Source organism: Castor canadensis, chromosome 15, assembly GCF_047511655.1.
Source record: "Castor canadensis chromosome 15, mCasCan1.hap1v2, whole genome shotgun sequence".
NCBI lineage: Eukaryota > Metazoa > Chordata > Mammalia > Rodentia > Castoridae > Castor > Castor canadensis.
Window position 1 is genome coordinate 74,148,800 of NC_133400.1, and position 26,094 is coordinate 74,174,893.

Consider the following 26,094-nt stretch of genomic DNA (forward strand, 5'->3'; position numbering starts at 1 on the left):
TTACCTTCATGACCTTGGGTGTTGTGTTTTGTTTCCCCCTAGCTGCCACAATTGCGAAAACATACGAGGCTGAGGCTTGTCTTTCTTAGTCTGACTTATTTCGCAATGATCTTCAGTTCCATCCATCTTCCAGCAAGCAACGTAATTTCATTCTTTTTAATGACTGAATAAAACACTGTATATACACCACACACCTGATCCATTCATCTATTGAGGGACATCTAGGTTGATTCTATAATTTGGCTGTTGTGAGTGGTGCGTGATAAACATGGGGTGCAGGTGTCTCTATAGGAGGCAACTGATCTTTTTATAAGTAGAAAGTAGTAGTAGGTTTTATGTGTTTAAAAAAGAATTTCTGGTTTATCCTCTTTACCTTCTCAAATATTGATGATAATTCAATTCAGAGCTATCTGTATCAGTTTCATGTTCAAATGCACTTGTCAAAATGATAAAATGTTAAAAGTATTTTTTCTAATACTGGGGGTTTGAACTCAGGGCCTCTCACTTGCTAGGCAGGTGCTCTTACCACTTAAACCGCTCCACCCTTGTCATTTCAGGGTGTTCCTTAGGCTTTCTTCTTTTTCACTCTTTTAATATTTTTCTTCCTAAAGTTGGCTAATTTTAAATTACCACATTAATTCTTTTTGTTTTCTTCGCATGGTCAATCTGCTGTTGAAACTCTCACTGCATTTCTCAGGATTTCTGTTTGGCTCTCTGCATTTGTTTAGCTGGTTTCTGTTTCTTTAGCAGATGTCTACTTTTTTTCACTCATTGTCTTCCTGATTTTGTTTGATTGTCTGAGTTCTTTTCTGGATTCTGAGCTTCTTTAAGATGATTATTTGGATTGTTTGCCAGGTCATCTGTATATCTCCATTCTTTAGGTTCAGTTACAGAAGGGTTTTTAGTTTCCTATCTAAACTATATATCTATATAGTTTTTATATCTATACAACCTTATGTTGGGGTCTGTGCATCTGAAGAAGTAAACCCTCTAACAAATCTTCACAGGTTGGTTGTACAGGTAAATTCTTTCTCCTTTTCATCCCTGAGCTGATGGAATTGCCTCTGAAATTGCAGCGAGGTCAAGTGACTACTGCTCACACATCCTCAATAGAGTCAAAGGTGAACTAGTTTATTGCCAGGGACTTCAGCAGGTTTGGACTCTTTCCCTAGAAGATGTAATGCTTCCCAGACTTTGGTCTGTAGGGCTGGTGCTAGGTAAAGTGCTTGCTTTAAATTCTGCAGCTGGGTTCACAAATGGAAGATCTGTTACCGGGTGTTCATATGAGTGCGGCTGTCTCCAAGTTCCTGCGAGGGAGCTTGCTGGGCCGCTGGATGTGAGTTCCTGGCCAGGCAGGACTGGCCTTGGATGATAGGCAAAAGGAACTGGAGCTGAACTGCAGGAGTGTTTCATGGTCCACAGCTGAGACTGAGGGATTCAGACCTGTGCCAAGGACACAGGTAAGCTTGCTTTCTGCTAGGTTCCTGGGGAAACAGGACTGTCCCAGGCTAAGTAGGACTGGAACTGAGTCACAGAGCTGCTTCAGGTTGGTTGGCAGCCTTGCTGTGGAGACATGAATGGGCCTGTCTCCTGACAGATCTCGGGATGGGGAGGAATGCTCTCGACTGAGGCTGGGGGTAACTGTATTGCAGATAGAACTTCAAGATCTGCAAAGGGATTGAGATCAGTGGGCCTGCCTCTGGAGGGCATGGACAAGCGTAGCTCCCAGAAGGTCCCTGGGTGGGCAAGACCTATGCTGTCAGATGACAACTGGAAGGAGCTAGAACTAAATTACAGGGCACTTCAGGATTTGCTATGGGACTGGAGTCAGTGACCTGACTCTAAGGGCATGGCTGGTAATTGCTCCCAGTGGTCCCTGGGAAAAGCAAGAGTGCTGTCAAACACAGTTGAGAGAGACTTTAGCTGAGTTTCAGGGCCAGATTAGGATCCACAGTCATAACTGAATCCAGTGCACCTGTCACCAGAGGCATGGGTTAGCATGACTCCTCTTGTGTCCCTTGGCATATGGTTCTGGTGGTAGGATCAAGGCAAAACAAGTGCTAACTAAGTCCACAGTGGGATGAGGTCAGTTCTGGGTCTGTAGCTGGTTATAGTTGTTGGTGAGACTGCCACCTGGGTATAGGCCTGTTCTTTCAAAACTATCCTCCTTGATCTTGGCCTTGACCAGCATTCTGAAACCTCCTACCCAGGTCACAAAGCTCCCACAAGGCTTTTCTGTTTATGAGTGGCTGCCAAATTCTTGTTGCTGTGGGCAGATTCCAGTGGGGCACCTCCTATTCTATCATCCTTTTATTTCCTGTTATTATTTGCATGGCCGTTAAGGCAAAAGTAATACATCATGCTTTGATTCGTGTTTTATAGGATAATCTTGTGCTGTTCTGCCTGATACTCTACCATGTACTGTATTATAGAGACTTATTTACTAAAAGTCAAGTGCAAATCACAAAAAATAGTATAACTTCACAAGACAGCAGCATAATTAAAAATAAAAGTTTCTGGTGGTTTGATACTAGTGTCTAATTTGTGATGCTGCTTTTCTCCCCAGCAATATTTTGATATAGAAGAAGAAAAAGCTGCTTTGCAAGATGCAACAAATATCAAATTGGGTATTTTGTCAAGAAAACTGAAAGAGAAAGAAGAAACTATTAAGGTCTTAAGAGAGGAAATCGAGCAATATGAAGAACTCGGATTTCAAAAAATTGTAAGTTTCGAGGTGAAGAGTCACTAATTTTAGTATATAAATAAAATCATAGACAGCTAAGAGCTTGGATTGAGAAGGAAGGAAATTCAATTGGTGTTTCTTAGACATCTCTCCACAATATAAGTCAGTGTAACACTCTACTGTTCATTGTCATATCCTAGAAAAGGCATAATAATAATTACAAGCAGGAGCAACATCACTGTTTTCAATTTTTATTTGTAACTCTATTTATAATACACTATTCACTCTAGGAGAACACATAAATGGATTATTATAATTCTGAAATCTTCCACTCTTTTTTTTGCTATCAAGATTCTTTAAAAGACACAAGGTCAATCTTCCCAAGTCAGAGGTTTCCAAGAAGCCTACTTGGAACAGAGTGACCTTTAAATAAAAATCTTAAGAAGGAAAACCTGAGGATTTCTCTCCTGATTCTCCCTGTAGTAGTGGGAGCCAGGAGCTGCTGTACTGCTTAGACAAAGGACTGATAGCAGTCCTTTAAGGTGGAAAGGGTAAGAAAGCAGAAACTTCTGACCCAGAGGAAACATTTTAAGGGCTTTGGGAAGTGTGGGTCCTGAAGGGGAATTCTTTTTCATCTTGTGTCACCTACATGGTCCAGGGCCAGACAGCTCTTACTATTAGGTTCTAAGAGTAAGATGATGATTATTTGGTTAAGAGAGGCTAGCAGAGATGCCAGCACCTGCAATGGATAAAATCTATTAGGTCAAGCATGGTGGTGCATGCCTGTAATCCCAGCACTTGAGAAGTGGAGGCAGGAGGATTGAGAGGCCATCCTGGACTGCATAGCAAGTTCTAGGCCAATTTGGGCCACATAGTAAGACTCTGTCTCAAATACAAAAATCAAAACAAAAAAGTCTATTGACTATCAACTACAGTTTGAATCTCCCTTGTCCAGAATGCTTGGGACCAGAAGTGTTTCATATTTCAGATTTTTGTTTTGGATTTTAGAAGATTTGCAAACATATATTGAGATATTTTAGGGATAGAACCCAAGTGTAAACAAGAAATTCATTTCTCTTTCATAGAAATATACACATAGCCCCAAGATGACTGTTTACAAGATTTTTAATAATTTTATGCATGAGTCAAAACTTCACAGGGTGGGATTTTCCATCTGTGGCATCATAATGGTGTTCAAAATGTTTTAGATTTTGGAGCATTTCAGATTTCAGATTTTCAGATCAAGGATGCTCAACCATGTAGCAGGTACCAGGTGCTTCCTCAGTGGTATCTCTTCTTATTCTCACAGTTCAATTTACTGATAAGGAAACAGAAACAGGGTGGTTAACTAACTTTCCCATGGACACACAGCTAATTCATGGTAAAGATGGCACATGAACCAAAGTTGACTTGAATCCAAAGTCCTCATAAGGAGGTAGCACTTTATGTTAATACAGTAAGAATTAAAGGTTGTAATGGGTATATAGATAGATAGATATAGATATATATAATGAATAATTATATAATTATAATATATGTTATATCATTAGAATGTTTCAATATATTAATGCATGTGTATATACACACATGGACATACTATTAACTATATATATATATATATATATATATATATATATATATATATATATATGCACAAGAAAAGTCTGGGAAGTCATACAGCAAAAATTTAACACTAGGAAGAAACACGGGTTGCAGGTGACTTTAAGTGCAATCTATAATTTATCTAAATCCCACACTAGTATTCTTATTTACAACTCTAAGTTTGTAAGAGATAAGGAGTCAAAAAACAAGCCATTTTATGGATCAAGAAAATGTGGTATCTATACACAATGGAATTTTATGCAGCCATGAAGAAGAGCGAAATGTTATCATTCGCTGGTAAATGGATGGAATTGGAGAACATCATTCTGAGTGAGCTTAGCTTGGCCCAAAAGACCAAAAATCATATGTTCTCCCTCATATGCGGACATTAGATCAAGGGCAAACACAACAATGGGATTGGACTTTGAGCACGTGATAAAAGAGAGAGCACACAAGGGAGAGGTGAGGATAGGTAAGACACCTAAAAAATTAGCTAGCATTTGTTGCCCTCAACGCAGAGAAACCAAAGCAGATACCTTAAAAGCAACTGAGGCCAATAGGAAAAGGGGACCAGGAACTAGAGAAAAGGTGAGATCAAAAAGAATTAACCTAGAAGGTAACACACATGCACAGGAAATTAATGTGAGTCAACTCCCTGTATAGCTATCCTTATCTCAACTAGCAAAAACCCTTGTTCCTTCCTATTATTGCTTATACTCTCTCTACAACAAAATTAGAGATAAGGGCAAAATAGTTTCTGCCAGGTATCAAGGGGGTGGGGAGGAGAAGGAGGGGGCGGGGTGGGTGGTAAGGGAGAGGGTGGGGGCAGGGGGGAGAAATGACCCAAGCATTGTATGCACATATGAATAATAAAAAACAAAAAGCAAGCCATTCTAAAGGACATTGTTTACTAGCTGGCAAAAAGGGGTATTTGCTTGTTAATGTATTAGAATTATTACTATTGGTTAGAACCTTCTAACCAGTGTAGTATAAGTGCCATTAATGTAGACCTAATAAAATCAGGCATTATTTTTCTATATTCTGATTGCCTTGAAATAGGAATATGCATTCAATTTTTGCATTTAATTTTCTTTAACATTTTCTTGGCTTTATATCTACTCTCATTTTTTGGAGAAAATAACAAAAAAGACTAAAAGCTATAAGCACCAGCTTTTAATTCTGTCTTGACCAAAGATATTTGGCACAGATGTGGCAAGGTAATTTTGGTGCATTTATTTCTCATTTGTGAAATGCAAGTGCAACCTGCCTCACTCTAGCTAAGGTGGTGTTGTTATGATTATCGTTGTATTGGATGAAAATGGTTTTGAGGTTTTGTTTTATTTTGTTTTTTGTGGTATTGGGGCTTGAACTCAAGGCCTTCACCTTGAGCCACTCCATCAGCCCTATTTTTGTGAAGGATTTTTCAAGATAGGGTCTCTCAAACTTTTTCCTGGACTGGCTTTGAACTATGATCTTCTTAATGTCTGCCGCCTGAGTAAGTAGGATTACTGGCATGGGTCACCAGCACCCAGAAGTTTTGAGCTCTTTGAAGAACGATTAGAATCTGAATTCTAGTCACTATGAAGAAATACAGAAGTCCTTAGGACCCTCTGGTTTATGTTTTATAAAATGTACTGAACAGGTCTCTGCACATTGACACTATTTCTCTTCAGCAAGGGATCCTCTTACATCCTTGAAATCTTCACACCTCAAAATGTTCTCCTCACTCTGGATGTTCTGGGGCAAGAATGAGAATGGAGGCAGCTTTGTGAGGATAGCAAATGGGGCTGTACCCTACTCTGGTGTTAGCAGTCTATTCTCTGGATCAGGATAGTATCTGGAATACATTGGTTATTCCATGATAATCTGCCCCCAAGGAGACCATGTCAGAATTCCTATAAACACCATAAGATTCGTGGAGAAACTCTAATTAATGGCATGAATAGCTCTCTCATAGTGATCCCAACAAAATGCATGGCCCTGATCTCTTGGCTGAGAAAGACATTTCAAGAACATAGAGGTGAATGGCACAAAAGTGTTCATGGGTTTTAGCAAATCAACCTATAGAAAATGCTTCTATAAATCTTCTAAGAACAAACTTTCACCTAACATTCTTCTAGATGGTAAAGTTTTATTTAAAATTTAATCTTATACAACTGCCCCCTCTAGTGGTAGAAAAATCCCCTAGAGACACTATTTCATTCTAATCTGCAATTTGATTTGGAATACAGACTTTGGAGGAGCAACTAAAAATTTCAAAGTAGCTTTAGAAATTACTCAAAATAAACAAACTTTATTTGGTTTACCTAAAACTATCTACTTTACTCTTACTTATAATCAAATTATATAAGTAGCTTTATCATAATAAGCAGTCATAATATCTCTCCTGGGTTGTTTCTGAGAGAAATCTGATAAGAATGTACTAGGAAAAGGCAAGTTCAATAAACAGCCATTTAACTTATTTTATGACAAAACGGAAATCAGAAAAGGAAACTCTTCAAGCTACAGAAGCCTCATCTCTAGAGGAAAGCATCCTTGATGTTGGAGTTTCCTGAGAACAACTTTCATTCAATGAATGAGATTTACATTCTTCATTCTGTGGGAACCAACGTCACTTAACAGCCTATCATTGTCATTATCATGCTGCCATACTGTCTGTTGGCTAATCCCCTTGAGAATTTTTAAAGTAGGTTAGCCTGTCGGAGTGTGTGTGTGCCTGTGTGCGTGTGCATATATGCACGTGTGCATCTGTGTGTGTGTGCATGCACCCATGTGTGAAGTTGCATTTCAGCTAGGGTTGCTGTGTTGGATAAACTCTTCATGCTCTGTGCGACCCCTGCCCGCTTACCCTCCACTGGTGAACAGATCTCCTTGTGGCCGACAATTCTGAAACAGAGCCATCATTCAAGAGAGGCAGCTCTGCAGGGCTGCGCTGTCCCAGGGAGCCACTTTCCTGGTTGTCACTCACTGGGGAAGCACCTGCTCCTCTCCGTGACTGTCATGAAACATGGCATGCCTCAGAACCCCATTCCTCCCCCAGCCTCAAATTGAGATGTCCAAGCACTGTCCACAGAGCCTGCAGTATTGAGAAGCAAGCGTCACGGGGTGGAAAGTGCTCTGAATGGGACTTCTCAGACTTCACTGTTCCTACGAATCACCTGCAGATCTTGTTTAGATACAGACTGACAGGAGATCTGGATGGAAGCCTCAGCTTCTGCGTTTCTACTAGGCTCCCAGGCTGCTGAGGTTCTGCGGGTTCTCACTTATTCTGTTTTTAAGAACAGTTCTTTCAAGATTGAGTTTGGGATTCTGCAACCTGGAAACAGTAATTTGGTGCATCTTGTGAATAGAGAAATAGTGTATGTATCACCCCCTGAAGTCCTGGTTTTCATAGTATGATAGAAAAACTGGAGTTTCAAATTCCTTTATAAATTTTAAATTCCTGAATAATCATGGATCATGCACAATCTCTCCCTTAAGAGTGTAATGTAGCTTTAAATAGTTACACCCAGTTAACAGCCTTTTAATGATCTCCATCTTTCTTAAATGTGTTTTATTAATGTTGTTTATTTTAAAGGAGTCTCATGGTTTAAGCAAACCAAAACTAGCAATGTGGGCAGATGGCGGAAGAAACTGCACCACAAAACCTGCCACTCAGAGTGTAGCAGAGGACAGTAGCAGCCCAGAACTATGCCTTTGTTCATTTTGCTAATGAGTGTCCTCAAGGCTGTGGGCCACTGAATAGTTAATTACTTGCAGTTCCTACAGTTAACAGATGGTGGGGACAGAGCTAAAGGCTAAACTCACAAGAAGCAGGGCTGTAGATTGGTAAGTGGAGGAAGCCCCTCAGAGTTAATGTTTTCCTTAGGTCTTACTTTCATACACAGAGATTCTTAGAAAACATTTTACACTTCATTTGATTGGTTCAAATTGTTCTTTAGTTTACAATAATGGGCACTCATGTAACCCACCACAGATGTTCATTGTCTGTCACTGTTAGAAAATGTACACTTAAGCCTGTTTAGGCCAGTATAGTTTATTTATTTAAAAGATCCTATTTGTCTGTAACTATATTCTGTGAGAGTTCAAATTGAACTATGTGGGACCAGAAATGAATGACTAGGATTCTTTATTAAGAAAAACATGCTGCTTATTAAATACTATTACACTATGTAGTACTCATTAGTTAAGAGTTAGTTGGAATCCCAGTTCTTTGGAGGCTGAGTTAGGAGGACCATGAGTTCAGGCTGACCTGGGGTACATACTACTGTCTTGACAACAACCGAAAACAAATGTGTTGGGCTTAGATCATTTAAATGGAATGATGGATCAAAATCTTGAATATGTTCTAAAATCTTGAAGATTTGTAACTGAGCTTACTACAGAACTCAACATATTTTAAATACTACATCTGAAAATATGAACATATTTCATTAGTAAGTCACTTGAGGAGATATTTTATTCTTATTTATTTGTAATCATGGAATTATTATAAAGGGACTATATTGAAATTCAACTGAAGATTAAAGTTCAAAAGAAATTTTAGCTGTACTAATTTTAAAGCAAGGCATGTATAGTTCTCTGCCTCTTTAGGAATAATATCACTCTTATTTTGAGATTGCATAATCCATTTAATATTTTGTCATAATGAAGTCTGAACTTCTACACCAACCTACCCAATCCATTACATCTTAATTTTTTAAACAACAAAAAATGTGTGGCAGTAAGATTTAGACAACCATAAGGGAATATGTTCAGATGTTTTCAATAGCTTTGAAACAGGCAAGAAGAAAAAAAACAAGAGTAGCTGTTCCAATAAGCAGCAATTGCGTAAGAAAAAGCTTCTCCCATAATGGACGTGGAGGATTTAAACAAAAGGGGCACATAATAAAAATGTAAATGAGTTTGCTTTACGAAAACTATAACTTTAAAGTCTTTTGTTGTAAGTTATCCTGAAACCGTCTTACAAGGTAATCACTGTTTGCATAGAGATTTAAACCGAGGCCTTCAATAGCGTTAACCGCCTGCACAGTCCCCGTGTGACAAGCATGGAAAGCCACGTTAATGTTCAGAATATGAATTGCCTCTGGGTGGCTCCTCCACCAAGGAGAAAACCAACTGTGTGGATATCCGTGAGCCTGATGGCCTCCATGCGGCTCCCAGCCTGAAAACGTCACCACTTTGACATGTGATGTGCTCCTCACGACACTGGCAGCACTGACACTGGGACATGCCACAAAGGCAACAAGCCCCCTCCTTAGCTTTGCACTTTGCCACCCCCTGGCGCTGCCCGTCCATGTCTCCCCAGCCTGCCTAGTGACGGGCAATGGCACTTTAGACACACAGAGAGAAGTATGGGTGGAGGGGCCCCAGCTGCCTCCCCAGACCCAGTCTCCATAATGAATTGACCTGAATGATGAGGGCACACAAACAGTATGATATGCATTATTCCTGTCAATAAAATGTCCCCATGTGCTGTGGTCTTTGTACAGAATGTACTGCAGTCTTTCTTCCAGCCAGCTCTATTTAGTCTCCTTCCTTTTTTTGCTATTCATATTATAAGTATGTAATAGAATTCAGAAAATTATATGATAGCTCTTCTGTATCTGAATTGTTCTTGTATTTGCATATTTAAATCCTTGGCTCCCTGCTTAGAAATATGGAATTCTCAATCTTTCAGGACTCTTTTATTAAAAAAGAGCCCAGCTCTCCAAAAGTAGTCTTCGAGAAGGATCATGTGGATTACAAACCGGAAAATGAGAAACTGCTCCAAATCATTGCAGAACTGGAGGAAGAAATCCAACTCAGTATAAAAGAAAATTCATTATTAGGTAACATTTTGAAATCATCTTTAAAAAAAAAAAAACACTGGCTGATCTGTAAAATTCACTACTATGTTTCCCTTTTCCACATGTATATTTGGTTATTTACATTTACAAGATCAATTTTCTAGCCGTCTTTGTTTTTCCTTTAAGATAGCTCTCCTTGCTGGTGCAAAGTGTTTATCTGTAGTTGTACTCTTGTCAGCTCAGGGTGTTTTTTTCTAAGTCAAACAGTGGCCTTTGCAAAGAAAAAAAATGTGCTAATCAGTATTCTACTTCACTTAGAAAGATTATAAATAGAAACATTTTCTGATTTATTTCACATGCTTAGCTGGTTATCTAAACTATAACATTTAAACACTCAGCCTATTCTCTTACATATGCTTGGTAGAGAAACAGCCCTTCAGGAAAAAAGCACTAGTACTTACTACTTACTTAATTTTAATTTTCTATACAAACTTTCATTTGTATACTTTATACCTCATTTAATTCATACCTTAAGCACTGGCAAAAGTTGCATTTAAAGTTACATGTTTTAAAGTACTTTTTCACTTAACTATTGTCTTTGTACTTATTTTAATTATACAATGTTGCCCTTAAGCTGCAGCATGAAAGGCAATGAGCAAAGAATGAAACAATGATAGTGAAACACTGATAAAATGAGATATATTGTAGCATCCCTTGAATATAAAATCATGCTATGCCAGTGTGGCTCCCTTTGTGTTCTGATGTGGTATAGTGCTTTTTCAGGTTATGGTCTTTCTTATTGAGTCATAACATGCCACCTGCTAAAGCACTTTGTATTGGCTGTGACTAACAGCAAAAATGTCCACTGCTAGTATTGATGAAAAGCTTTCAGCCCTCAGCCACACTTGTATCTTGAACTTACTTCTTAATCCCTATCTGACCAGCTATCAGAACAGCAGGAAGAAGGCTGTGAATGTCAAGGGCATTTGTGAAGGTCACAGTCCTGCTAGGACTTGCGTCCACTGTGCCTGCCTGTGGCTCCACAGTCTGCCCCAAAGCAGGCAGTTTGAATCAGAGCATATGCATGTAATTTCATGGTTGGCCTCTCTCTCCTTTTGTTTACAGAAGATGAAATTATAAATCTGAAAGAGACTTCAGAACAAGATCAGAGAACTATTCAAAAGGTACTGTAACATTTTTGCATTGATAAATGACTCTTTTAAAATTGAAATATCAGCAACATTGAAAAAATAGTACTGTGGCTGGAAAGTCTTAGGATGCAGAGAAAAGTTGGTTTATATATCTCCCATAATGCAAGTTTGATTATATATTTCCTTGTTATTTTGAATAGAGTCGTTAGTAATGGATAAGAATTTTGTCTTGAGAACTCATTGGTTATAAATCCTTTCTTTGTTTGGGATAATTGAGCATCTACCTTGTTGATTGTAAAGAACTGGAAAGTTACACAGCACAAGGAAGTTCAAATCACTGCTGCAGTGCCAACAAAATTAAATTATTAAGGATGAGCTGCCTTACTTTTCATATCATACATTGGTTGGTGCTCGTTTTCCTGAATGGGAATGAATTAGGTCTATGCTATCAGGCAAATCATTGTTTAGAGTAGGAAATTCTTTTGGTATTGCAAAAACAAAAACCAAGATTTCCCAGTGCACAGAATTCAGCAGGACCGCATTAGTTCTGTCCTCCCTGTCAGGTAAGACCCCCTACTTTGACCCTGTGAGTCCCTGTCCTCTCTTATGAGGCACTCAGAACACTTTGCTGGTAGGGTCAGTCTTCCCTGCCATCCTATGAGGCCCAGGAAGGTGGAGACTGCACTGTCTTGGGCTCTGATGCCAGCACCTGGCACTCAGAAAACCACTCTTGGACTGATTAGCAAGATGAGGATGTATTTCAAGTTCAAAAATTTTACAGATGAAAAAGCAGATACAAGCCAGGCATCAGTGACTCATGTCTGAAATACTAGCTATTTGGGAGGCTGAGATTGGGAACATGGTGGCTCCAAGCCTGCCTGAGCAGAAAGTTCCTGAGACCCTCATCTCAAGGAAAAAAAGGCTAGTGGTGTGTACATGTAATACCAGTCACAGTTGGAAGCCTAAAATAGGAGGCTTTCAATCCAAGCTGGCCTGAGCAAACAGCAAAATCCTGACTCCAAAATAACCAGAGCAAAAAGGGCTGAAGGTGTGACTCAAACAGTAGAGCTCTTGCCTAACATGCATTGAGGCCCTGAGCTTAAACCCCAGTACCACCCAGGGCAGGGGTGGGGGAAGAGATCCTTAAATCGTTCTAAATAAACATAAATGTTTTCCAGTAACTGAACCAAGGATAAATTTTTAAGTTAATATTAGACAAAATTATTCCTCAATTACCTGAACCACATTTCCAAAGCATGTTGCCCACAGGGACCTAAATCAGGTTCACATTTCAACCAGGTCTGATTTTGTAGATCAGGATATTCTTAGATTTTAGATAAAATTACTCCCAAGAACTGTTATTAAAGAAATGGTTAGCCTGATTCGGCAGAGTTGGAAGATTTTTTTTTTTTCTGATTGCTAAATCCTACACAGGACTTCACAAAATAATTTCACCCCACTTATAATGGTAACAAGAATGCCATTGTTACAGAGATAACCACAGACTCTCTAAACAGAGACCAAAGTTTTGGGAATCAACTTCTCAAGATAAAAATGAAATCTCAGCTTTCCAGCTTCACTTATGCTGCCAGGGATGGATCCCTACTTTATGTCTAATGTTTCTAAAGCTGTTTGGTCTACAGAAGCAATGGTGAAATTAAGTTACATAGGCTTCCTAGTCTATGAGGAGGATGATAAGATGTTAAAGTAAAAAATTTCACTGTGAGTCACCAACTGGAAAGAAACGGGCCGCTGGGTGACTGGTTGTACCCTGTGTGTGCTTAACTATGTCAGTTACCTGCTACCTCCCTTATCTGCACTGCCCAGGGGTGGCCACTGGCCACACATGACAACTGAACACTTGAGATACAAATAAAGAAGTGAATTTTAAATTATTTTAAGCTTGAATGGAAAAATTTGGTACTTGTTTCCATTAATGGAAAACCTTTATGAATATTTTCAATAACTGGGGTATGCAAATCTACTTTTTCATCTGCAAATTTTTTGAAATCTCAACATTTTTGAAATACAGATAGAAATTTAGCTTTCAAATTAAGACATGTACACTTAATGTAATGTAAGTGAAAAGTACACTTATAAGGTAAGTGTATTTAAGGTGTAAAAAAATATAAACAATCTCCCTAATCATTTTCAATACTGATTACCCATTGAAACATATATTGAATATATATTAGAATAAGTAAAATGTGTCAGTAAAATTACTTTTATATTTTTTACCTTTAACAAAGCTACTGTAAAATACAAAATTAAGTACATGACTCACTTTATATTTTCTACTTGACAGCTATTCTAAGCAAAATAACAGATCCTGATCTTCTTCATATTTTGAAAATCCTGTCTCTCTTCCCTTTTTTCTTAACATAATCTGAAATTCCATGCAGACATGAAATATAGATGCAGTTTTATGGAAAGCAGAAAAAATCTAGAACCCTAGGTCCTTAATCCATTTCTGCCACTGTGTCTCCTTGGGTCATTCTCTTACCCTCCTTGTTTCTCCCAGGTCTTCTGTGTGGATAGTAGACACTCATGTTTAGGAAGGAGGTTTATCAGCTGAAAAGCAGATTAGATGTTGTTGAACAAAGGAGAGTTGGTATTTGCTGGTTGTTTTCCAATATCCTTCACTAAATTAATTCAGCAATGTTTGTTAAGTGATTTTAAGCACTGTGTACTGCTAGAAAAATAAAGTGTGTCTATCCATATGGCCTCTGCTGTGAAAAATATCAAGTCTAGAGAGGTAGACAAAAACCAGATGCAGTGTGGTGGGAACTATATTAGAGGTATGCACATAGAGAAGAGACACTGGCTTCATTTAGAAGGTTCTAGAAAGTCTTCATCCACTGTCCCACCTTCTCTCAAATTCTTCTCTGGGGGAGGTTCACTCCAGGAGGTAAAAGAGCTGTGTACTCTATGTGAGTACACATAGTGTGAGGTTTGTAATCTGGGATGTCTGGAGAATGAAATTGGAGTCTGATGAGACCACAGGGTGAGAATTTCTGGTGGGACAGGAATAAGGGGAAGATTGAGGTCTGGGGAAGGGTAGCAGAAGGATGGAAAGGAGTAACTACAAAGCCCTTTGGATAAGCCATGTGTTCCCTCTCCCTTTTTTTTTTTATAGCTCTGGATATAATAATAATAATAATAATAGTAATAATAATAATAAACAGGTTGAAAATAAGACTGAATTGGAGCAAACTGACCTCTTGCCATCCATCTGGGCTAGGCACCATCCACTGTGGAAATCAGTAGCTTTTGTGTTTTAATTCTAATAATTGAATAATAGGGTATTTGTGTCTTCTAGCTGTTCCCACACTGCAGTTCATTGTTGTAAATTTTGTTCTAGTAGGAGGCAAATGAGGAGTCAGGATTACGGTATAGGTGTGAGACATAGGTTCTGCACATGGGAGGCATGCACAGCCTGGAATGTAAGGCATCAGGGAGGGCTGGAAGAAAGGCACTGAGCTGACTCCCAGAAGAGAGGTGAGAGTTGGCCTGGAAAGGGATGAGGAAGAGCAGGGAAGAGTATCCAAGTACCATGGAAAGCAACTGTTACAGGGAAGGATGTGTGGTTTGCTGTAGCTGAAAGATATGTGAAAGCAAGGCTCAGGGCACAATCAGAGAGGATCAGTCCTCATGCCAAGGGGCTGAATTACCTGCTGGGTGTATTGAAGAACCTTGAACTTGGTGGTGAGAAAATGAATGGGAGAGGGGAAAATGTGGAGCCAGAAACCATTTTAGATAAACCAGGGAAAGTATAAAGTCCTGAGACAATGAAGGACAGTGACATTAAGGATGTTTATTAAGTTAATAAATAATTAATCAGTTGAGTTAAATGGATGCCTAGATCGAGAGTTAAATTTTATAATAATCATTTAAACAATTAAGACAAGTCACATGAGTACAATAATAAAATACTGCCTTTGCTGACTATCTTCAATAAGTATGAATACGGTTTAATGTACATAAATATAGTACAAAAACCTAAAATAAGAGAACAAGTCATATATAAAGTAAAGCAAAATTGCTCTTTGCGACAGACTAAGACTTGCTTTATTACATACTGATGTCACATTTTGGGAGTGGGTTAGGAAGGCTGTAAATACATTGGTATTTCCTAAGTATGTTTGCTTGTCTATTTATTTTATTTTTATTATTATAATCTGCAGGAATTCAATTTTTTCCTTTGACCATATTGGTACCCATTTTTCTTATATTGACATTTGTTTTACCAAATTCTATGGAGAAGGGATTTCAGGTGTTCTGTTCTTATCTTTAATCAAATGTAATATTCTCTTTTTCAGTTAATGGGTGGTAGAGACAGATTAATATATGAACTTGATTGTGAAAAAGCACTGGTTCAAGATCTGGTAAGATTACTTATGTTTTTTTCCTAATGAATTTGAATTCAAGAATCTAATTTAATCATGGAAGTTTATACACTTTATTTGTAACTTTACTGTGAAGTGATTCCTTTCACCTTTATTAAAAATCTAAGTACACATGTAATTTTAAACATTTTCTAAAAGAATTGAGAAAACACTTTGAGTAGTAGTCTAATAAATATACATACAGGGTAATAGACTGTTACATAAGAAGTCATATTACTACTTAAAATACTATACAAAATATTTTCATTTTATTTTGGAAATCTAAAACCAAGTATGAGAATTCAATATTTGGAAAGATTTGCTATTTTTAGTTATAAATTGCCATAAATGACAACAAAAAAAGAAGCCCAGCTAGATATTTTGGCATTCTGTGTTAGTCTCATAAGAAAACACTGCCTTTTTATGTTCTTGTAAGAGAACTTTCCAGACGGCTGGTCTTTTATTTATCAGTTGACTCCCCACCCCCAGACCCCCACCCCACCCAGCTCATAGTGCTATACTTGGGCTTTCAGCTGATTGCCACTAGTATGTCTTTGTTACAGTAAACTGACTGTGTTTATTATAATAAAAAATAAAACACAGCTTGACTTGCGTCCTAAATGTGCTTGAAAAGAATATGATACTGTTTGAAGAGAAAAGGTTGTTCACAGGAAATCCACACCACTTCAGATATTGAAACATTCGCTTTTTTACAGCTTGTCACACTTTGTGCCAAGTCATGACTGTTTCCCTAACTCTGTTTTGTTACTCTCAGCCCCCTGTGTTTTGGGTTCCTTGTCATAGAAATTAATATAAAACAATGCTACTGGATTACAATAAAGCCTTCTATGAAGCCAACTTGGGAATGCAGGCAAGGGGGGAAAAAAAAGCATGGTCAGCTATTCACAAAAAAAAAAAACATGTGCTAACAAATGTGTTATTTGGAACCCTTCACTTTTAAATACCTGGCATGTAAAAACAGTCTCCATTATTTGAGTCTACTTGGTAGATTTCTTCTTCCTCCATCATCCACCTTTCTCTGTCAGTCCTGCAAAGTCTAGACTCTCCTTCCAAAAACAAACAAGTAAATGTGCATATTGTCATTAAAATTAAAGTGTTTTTATAGAACAAAAAGCAAATGTTATATTGTTAGTTCATTAGCAACAATCAAAAAGAGATCAAACTACTCAGTGAATGTGTGCCCATATCAGGAATACACCCCATGCCTTTGAATTACTTTACCTCCTTTTTTGTTATTTTTCAACTGTAAGCATTTAACGGGTGCAATTGTACTACCCACAAGGGAACCAATATTTTGTTGTTTAGAAGTTAATTGAGCTCCAAGCTTGTTGCCAAGCAGCAAGAGCCAATGTCATAAACCCACATAGCACAAGAGCCTTCAGGGTGCTTAGATCTACTTTAGGGGTTCACATCTTCAGTAGAAGTACTGAGCTGACGGTCCTTCTAGCCAAGGTCTCATGGCATACCTGCGAGGTCACTGCTTGTAGGCCCCTCTCCCCCAACGCATTGTGCACTGGGAGGAAGGCTGGCTTTGTTTCTGTTTGAGCTCCTTTGTTTCATACTATTCTGCTTTTTCCATAAACTTGGATTTGTAACTGTGCTGAAAAGAAGTGGGAAAAGGTGTTGCTGACTGCAATCATTTTGGAAAAACTTAAAAACTTTCTCATTGAAAGGCTTTTGTTCTGTTCTTCATTAGGTCAGAGCCCTCATGATCCAGTTACCTCTCAATAATTGAATCCACCAGTTGAGGACCAAGTCTTCAATACACGGGTCTTTCTTTTTCGCAGGGGTAGAGGACACTTCATATTCAAGCCATAGCATGTGGAGTGACTGCATCCCTAGATTGTCTTCTGGAGAAGCATATGAAATAATTTATCTTCCAATGATTCCTTTGTTTATTTTAAATTAACAAAAGAGGGACAGCGGTCATTATTAGAAAAGTACCGTGATTGAAATCTTTTTCTGACCTAATTTCCATGTGCTTCATCCCAATACATACGATTACTTGAAACAATCCAGACTCAAAATAGGAAGGAGCTGTAGGGCTTGCTCTAGCCCCATGCTGGGGACACAGCACTGTTACCTCTGCAGTGTGCCTGATCCCATAACTGTGTTCTAATGTTTGAGTTCCTTGCAAGTCACACTTCAAGTCTGTCCAGTCCTATTGCATGTGATGTGGCAGTGTTGGACAATCCAGCTGGGAAATGAATGTTGCCAGTGATCTGCACAAGACTGCATCAACATCAAAGTTCTAGGAATAGTGGCTGTCAATGAACACTAACATAAAAAGAGTAGAGGTCAAGTGTGACTGCATCTCTGTATGCCATGGAAGGCAGAGGAGCAAGTTGTCTTGTCCATGTAGTCCCTGGTTCATTCTCAGTGAGTCCTTGCCTACTGGTTAGCCAAATGTTCTCCACGAAGTCAGCCTGCACCATCTACTTATAAAGTCAAGAAAGTGGGTACAGGTCCTGTGAAAGGAAGGGCTTGCTTGAGCAGGTGGTGTTCAGAATTCATCAGAACGAAGCCCCCAGACTTGGAGCAGTGCACGCTATCTGAAGTCAGCAGACAATTTTCTACTTACCATCCATCAGGAGGTAAGATGGATCAAGATGCCTTAAGTACTGCTTTGTCTCTGCTGAAGCACCCCTCTTGGTTGACATTGGTTAACCCCCTCATGTGAGAAGTCAGATGCCACTTTCTCTAGAAAAATCCCCTCCTCCACAACTCTCCCAGCCTGAACAAGGGGTCCAACCTCAGATCCACATAGCACCTGGTTCTCTCTCTTGGCTCTTACCACACTTTGGAGAGATGGCAGTGAACTTGTCTTTTCCAGCCAGCAGGCTGCTTGAAGGTAGTTTGCAACTGTACCTCCAAAACCTTACATGGTGGGTGCCATGAAGAAGATGCTCCATAAATATTTGGTATAGTAAATGAAGGATTAACAAGAACGATTAGTTAATTATGGCTTACCCCACACAATGGTTTGAAGTATGTACAGTTTAATAAGCTGGGAATGCTGCTTGTTGTTTAGAAGTTTATTGAGCTCCAGGCTTGACACAGTTACACAACATGCAAGATAATTAGTGTGGTTTCCAGTGTTTTCTAGGTCCCAGTCCAGTGGCTCTCAACTTTTTTGGTCTCATATTCCTTTACAATGTTAAGAAATTATTGAAACATAGCCAGGAGTGGTGGTACTTACCCATAATCCCAGCACTTGCAACTGAGACAGGAGAATCATGAGTTCAAGGCTGTGTAGCAAGAGCCCATCTCAAAAAACAAAACCAAAAAATTATTGAGGCACAAGGAAGACTGGACTTAAATAGTATTATTTATTGATATTTACTGTATATAAAATTAAAGTGAAACAAATGATTGATAAATCATTTAAAAATAACAATAAACCATTTACATGCTAACATAAATGGCATATTGTTTACCAAAACTCTTTTCCAAAACAGAAAATGTTTGATAACAGTGGCATTATCTTATGGTTTTGCAAATTTTTTAAATAGCTGGCTTCTCTGAAGACAGCTGGTTCTTCCTATCTGCTTCTGAATTCTCTGTGATAAGTATCACATAGATTCTGAAAAAGTTAGAAGATGATCAGAGTGAAAAAGGTAATTATATCTTAATATTATGAAAATAATTTAGATCTTCACATTTTCATTTGTCTCTTACAATGTTAGGCAAACTGCTTACTGTGGGCACTGAGTAGTTTTGTGCTGTTATGTTTCTGGACGGTTATCAAGGGCACAAGTGTGCATACCACTAAGACGTGGTGAAGGAATCAAATTTACTGATTAAAAACTTAGAAGAGGATTAACAGAGAGGACACACTCCTTTTGTCTGATTACTCCACCAAGAGATGAGTTGAGTAGGATGCTTTGCAGGAGAGGGGCCCCACCTCTGGCCTAGAAATACATTTAGAGGGAAGTTGGGCTATCCAGTGCACTGTTGCAGTAGGAGGAGCCTGGTCAGGGAAATGTCTTTCTCAACAAAGGAGCCCTGAGAAGGCCATAGTATCAGCAGGTGTCTTATGTTAGTCCCACTGAGCACCTAACTGACCAACGAAAAGAATGAGGAAGAAGAGGGGCAAAACAGGCCACAGGTTTATCTGTTTCCATTAGTGATGTGTGAAGGTTCTGCCCTTCCTTAAAGAAGACAGAGGTGGATTACTTACACCTACACTTAGTGATGAAAGCAACAACCAACAATGGTTGCTAGGGTGACTAACTCATCCCAGTTTGTTCAGGACTCTTCTAGTCCTTAGCACTGAGAGTCCTACATCCCAGGAAATCTCTCAGTCCTGGGAAAACTGGGTGGTTAGTCACCTACTAGCTAGAGACATGGAACCCTTTCCTACTAGTTCAGGAATTCCAAACAGACATCAGAGCATGTGTCAACTCCAATATATTGAGAGGCTTCTGGGGCAGAACTGAAAGTCTATGGGGAAAATGCCCAATTTTTAATATTCACTACATTATTGGGAGAAATTGTCACGTGAGCTAAGCATCCAATCCAACTTCCACTAAAATTTTTAAAAATAAAATATTGCAAACATCTTTGTAAAAAGCATCAAAGAATTGGTAATAAAGAAAGAGGTTAACAAGTCAAAAGTTGAGGGAAACAGAGGGACTGACAAAATAGCCAAGTTCACTTTGCCCTATGGGAATCTCCTGGTCTGTGCTAAACAGAGGTCATTGTTCAGGGCATTGTAGTGTGTGTGTGTGTGTGTGTGTGTGTGTGTGTGTGTGTGTGTGACAGAGAGAGAGAGAGAGAGAGAGAGAGAGAGAGAGAGAGAGAGAGAGAGAAGGAGGAGGAGGAGGAGGAGGAGGAAGAAGAAGAAGAAGAAGAAGAAGAAGAAGAAGAAGAAGAAGAAGAAGAAGAAGAAGAAGAAGAAGAAAAGGGAGAGAGGAGGGATCAGAAGTGATACCCCACATTAGGCTGAGAACCAAAGACCTTTTCTGCAGAGCGAATGTGAGCTCAAAGTAGGCCTGCAGCCTTCCAGTGACTGCTAGAAGGCAAGAGACAGTTGGTTCCATACTGAACATAGCATGGGAGCCAATCTCCCCCTAAGCCTTGATAGACATGACTTCCAGTGAATTTGCAACTCAAATTTGTATCCAAGGAATCGCAAACTCTCCATTTAATTTAAGCAAACAGGAAGTTCAACTGACAGAAGCAAATGGAAATACTGGAAGAAACTAATTTAATCCTAAGCATCAGAGAATTGCAAAATTTCTCCTTTACAATCATAGGAGCAATAGCCAAAGACAAGAAAGTGCACAAGGAAATAAGGAACCATGTGTGAAAGACAACATAGAGCAGAAACAACTGGGTGGACAGAAATTGTTTTCCTGCAATATTTACTGTTGGTGGTAGTTTGATTCCATAAGGAGTAGGACTTGCCCCTACTCTTTAGCATTTGTCTCCCTGGATTTCAGAATTGCTATGCCCCTCGCCATTCTTTCTTTTCTTGGAAAGGGAGGAGCACCTAGTGTTGATCTTGTGTCCCACCTTGCCATATCAGCTGTGTGAGGACAGATAACTTGTCTCTTTACTTCCTGGGTCTTTGTTCAAATCAAGACAGACTGTGCTCAAGGAGCTTGGTCTGTCTACACCCAGATCTGATTTTGGCAACAGTATCCTAGACTTCCAGCTGATACTGTAAGAGGCGACATTTTTGGAGGCCTTGGGTGAAGATGAATGTATCTTGCTCATGAGAAGATTGTGAAACATTTGAATCAGAGAGCAGACAGATGCAGGACACATACTTGAGAAAATTCAAATACAGTTGAGCAAGACCATAAGTTCAACCCCAAGCACCACCAAAGAAAAACAAAAAGAACATCAAATATCCATTTCTGATTTTTTTAAATCCTCTCAGCAAACTGGGACCAGAAGACAACCTCCTCAAGCTGACACTGGATATGTACAAAACACAGCTGTTTCATGCTGAAGGAATGACTGTTCTTAGCCTAAGGTCAGAAATGAGACAAGATTTCTGTTCTTACCAGTTGTGGTCAGCATTGTATTTTTAGGTCCTAATTAGTGCAGTAATATAAGGAAAAGAAATAAGTGCCATTCAGTAGAACCATTTTTATTTCCAGATAGCATAGTAAAGCCTAAGAAATTTACAACAAAAGCTACCAGAATGAATAAATTTAGCAAGGTTACAAAAATCAAAATACAAAAATAATGTGTTTCCATATGCTAGCAATGAACAATCAAAATTTGACATTTTGAAAAACACTAGTCTCAATAACATCAGAAAATATGCAATACTTATGGATAAATTCAATAAAATATCTGCAAAACTTATGAATAACATAAAACTGTGAGAAATTAAAGACTTCAGTAGTTAGAGAGCTAGAGAAATATGCCCTGTTCATGATTCTGAAGATGCATATTACTAAGGAGTCAGCTTTCTCTAAACTGACCTACAGCATCAGCACAATTCTAGCCAAAATCCCTGCAGGCTTCCCTGTTGGAATCCACAAGTTTGTCCTAAAGTTTCAATAGACATGCACAGAACCTTGAAGAGCTAAAACAATTTTGAAAAGGAACAAGATTGAAAACTCACACAATCTGGTTTTCAAAACTTAGTATAAAGCAATGTATAATAAGGTAAAGTGGTACTGACACAGGATAAACATGCAGATTGATAGACTAGAACAGACGCCCAGAGCTATACTTAAGGGTCACATATGGCAAGTTGACTTCTGATGAAGGTGTCAAGATAGTTCACTCAGTAAGTAAAAGAAAACTTTTCAACAAATATTTCTGGAACAATCAGACATCTCTAAGGAGTAAAAGAAAAAACAACTTTGACCCTTACCTCACGCCACATATAAAAATTAACCTGAAATGAATACAAAGCCTAAATATAATAGCTAAAACTAAAATCTAAATGTAATAACTAAAACAACAAAACTTCTAGAATAAGACATGGAGAATATGATCATGGCATGTTACATTCACATCTGAAAATGCCACAATGAAACCCATTATTTTATACAATTAATATACATTAATGCAAATTCACAAGAGAAGATAACAGTGAACTCAGATTTGGCAAAGATGTTTTAAATAATATAAATTGTACTTAATAAAAAATTTAAAATTTCACTGGTCAAAATATTTTAAAAATGAAAAGTCAAACCATAGAGTAGGTGAAAATATTCACCAAGTGTATCTAAGAAAGGATTTGCATTTGAAATATGCAAAGAAGTCTTACAATTTAACAATATGGTTAAACTCAATATTTTTAAGTCATAAATTATTTGAACAGACAATTCAAATAAAGTCAAACAGATGGAAAACAATGACATAAAATGATGTTCAACAAATACAAATTAAAATTTCAATGAGATACAAATGTCTACTCACTAAAATGGCTATATTTAAAAGTTGACCATATCAAGTCTTACCAAGGAGGTGGGACAACTAGAACTGTCAGTCACAGCTGGTGGGAATGTAAAATACACAGCCAAATTGGAAAGTATTTGACAGTGAAAGGAAATTTTTAAAAATCTATATCTAATATATGATCTGGTTATTCTACTCCCAGGTGTTTTGCCCAAGAAAATTAAAAGTATATGTTCATATAAAGACTTGTATACAAATATTTATAACAGCTTTATTTGTAAACTAGAAGCAACCCTGATATTCATGAATAGATTAATAATCTAGTTTATTTATCCAGTGGAATTCTATACAGAAATAAAAAGGAGTGGATGATTATTATACAAAGCAACAAGAATGAATCTCAAAATAATTGTGATGAGTGAGAAAAGACAAAGAACACATTCCTATGGCTCAGTTTATCTAAAATTCTGGAAATGAGAACAAATATATAGTGATAGAAAGCAAATCAGTGAGTATCTGATGACAGAGCAGGAATGCAGAGTGAGCTCACTTGCATAAGGAGACTTTTGGGAGTGATGATTTATGCGATTTCTTGACTGTAGTGATGGTTCCACCAGTGTCAACAAAAACACATTTCAAAACTCATCAGATTATATAATGTGAAAGCTAACTTACTCTCCATCATTTATGCCTCAGTAGAGATTTTTTAAAAATACAGAATAGCAACAAAGTTAAATTACTTCATATTTATTTGCGTTATCTGGAAGAAAAATAAAACCGTTAAGTTTGCATTTGGGCAAGTTAAATGTGCAAGTTGGAATTAATAGTATAACCACTGGAAGAATAGAACCCAATGGTGTAGCTTCCAAGTTTCTCAAATGAGAAGAAAAAGTTTGCGTGATCAAACGTTCTCAGTCAATCTAAAAGTAATATAACAAATTGAAATTATCTAAGTGTTGGTAAAGTTGCAAAGCAATAGAACTTCCATGTGGTGATGTTGGCAGTTTACGTTAGTAGAACTGATTTTAAGCTAATTAGAACTACGTTACAACTAGTTTTAATTACTAAAACCTAAGACGAGGATTCCCTAGACCGACTTGTGTACAGGAACACCAAGAGACATGAACAAGAGTGTTCAGAACAGCACTATTGGCAACATCCCCAAATTGGAATCCAAGAACTCAATGTTCACAGTAGAATGAGTTAAATTAATTGTGGAATGATTTACAGTGATGTGTAACAACACAGATGAGTCTCACATACAATATTAGGCAACAGTTGCAAAATTCAAAAGAATATGCATGTTTTTATAAGATTAGGCAAAAAGTGTTAACGTAATTCTCATATGCACTCAGACTAAAGGAGAAAGCTATAGAATATAAATAGATGCATGCAAGTTATGTGAGAAAAATGGCATTCTCTCTCCCTCTCTCTCTCTCTCTCTTTTCCCCTCCCTCATCCCTCACACATACACCCTTAGGAATCTGAGGAAATCTCTTTAGTTTGCCAAAAAGTAACGCTTACAGCAAACATTATATTTCATCGTGAAACACAAGAAATAATCTCTTTAACATCAATATAAGATGAAGTTGCCTACTACCATTTTTTAAAAGTCATTTTTAGTGATTTGGAGAATTTGGTCAATAAGGTAGAGAAAAGAGAATGAGAAGCATAAGGATTAGAATGGAAAAAAAAATAAAGCTGCTATTTTTCAGAGAAGATGTGATTGCCCACTTAGACAGCCTCTCAAACGCTAAAGACAGCCAAACAAGGTGTTATAAACCTGTAATCCTAGCACTCAGGATGCTGAGGCAGGAGGATATCAAGTTTGAGGCCAGCCAGCACTATATTGCAAGACCCTGTTGCAAAAAAAAAAAAAAAGACAAATTATTGGAATTAAGAGGGTTTAGCAAAAAATGTATACCTTTGTATGACCTAAACTTCATCAAAATGGAAACCATTATTAACATCTCATGTCCATTTCCTGTGACCTGTTCAGGTTTTCACTACTCCCTCACCAAAAGTGACCACTGTTAGAGTGCTTTTTACCATAAATTACTTTTTCCTGTTCTAGAACTATGTATAACCAGAATTACATAGTATACACTCTTGCATAAGATTTCCTTCATTCCTTGCAGTGTATTTGAGATTCAACCATGTTGTCGTGTTTACCAGTGTTTGCTTCTTTTTATTGTTGAGTAGAATTCCATTTTGTGAACATACTAGTTTGTTTATCCTGCTGTTGATAGATACCTGGGCTATCTCTAGGTTGGGGGGCAACTAAAAATAAACCTATGAATATTCTCCTACAAATCTTTTTTCCATATGTTTTCCTATCTAGAGTACTTTGAAACAAAATTGCTAGAAAATAGTGTAAGGTACACGTCAAGTTTTATAATAAGTAGATATTTTTCCAAAGTGGCTATAGCATTTCACACTTCCACCACCAAGGTATGAGAGTCTGGTTGCTCTACATCCTTGCCAGCATTTGATATTATCTTTTCATTTTAGCTATTCGCATGAGTGCATCATGATGTCTCATTGTGACTTTAGTTTGTATTTCTCTAGTAATTAATGGCACTGAATAGATCTTCATGTGCTTACTGGTTAATCATATATCTTCTTTTTGAAGTGTATGTGCCAATATTTTTTTCCATTTTAGGAATGAGTTGTTGAGACTTCTGGTTCTAGTAAGATAGAGAAGCCCCAGTCCTCCCATAGTCTCCCTTTACAACTTAAAAACCCTGTACACCACACACACACACACACACACACACACACACACACACACACACACGTATAGGAAGACTCCAAGGAGTGAAAAGAATAAAGTGGATTATCTTCAGACCTTGGGGAATGAAGTGGCAGTGAGTTTCTCGCATTTCCTTATAGGTTTTCACATATCAACTAATTAACAAACGGTGCACTCTGAGCCTCTACCCCAGAACCAATAGTCAAAGAAAAGAAAGGAAAGTCTCTTAGCCAAAGAACCAGGTAAGAGGCAAGCGGAACACTCAATTTCCAATCCACCCTCAGACCTCACAGAGCAAGCAAAAATGGTCTGATTCCCCAGCTAGGATAGTTGTCAAGACTGA

The 26,094-nt window shown here is 38.1% G+C and overlaps 1 protein-coding gene across 1 annotated transcript in view; it reads left to right on the top strand.

The window, feature by feature from the left end:
- C15H10orf67 (chromosome 15 C10orf67 homolog) overlaps window positions 1-26,094 on the top strand; it is an 84,816-nt gene that overhangs the window by 21,621 nt on the left and 37,101 nt on the right. The window contains exons 5-8 of the mRNA XM_074055416.1: window positions 2,567-2,722; window positions 9,966-10,116; window positions 11,200-11,258; window positions 15,545-15,610. Coding sequence (XP_073911517.1) covers window positions 2,567-2,722; window positions 9,966-10,116; window positions 11,200-11,258; window positions 15,545-15,610 — 432 coding nt within the window. The remainder of the gene's footprint in view (window positions 1-2,566; window positions 2,723-9,965; window positions 10,117-11,199; window positions 11,259-15,544; window positions 15,611-26,094) is intronic.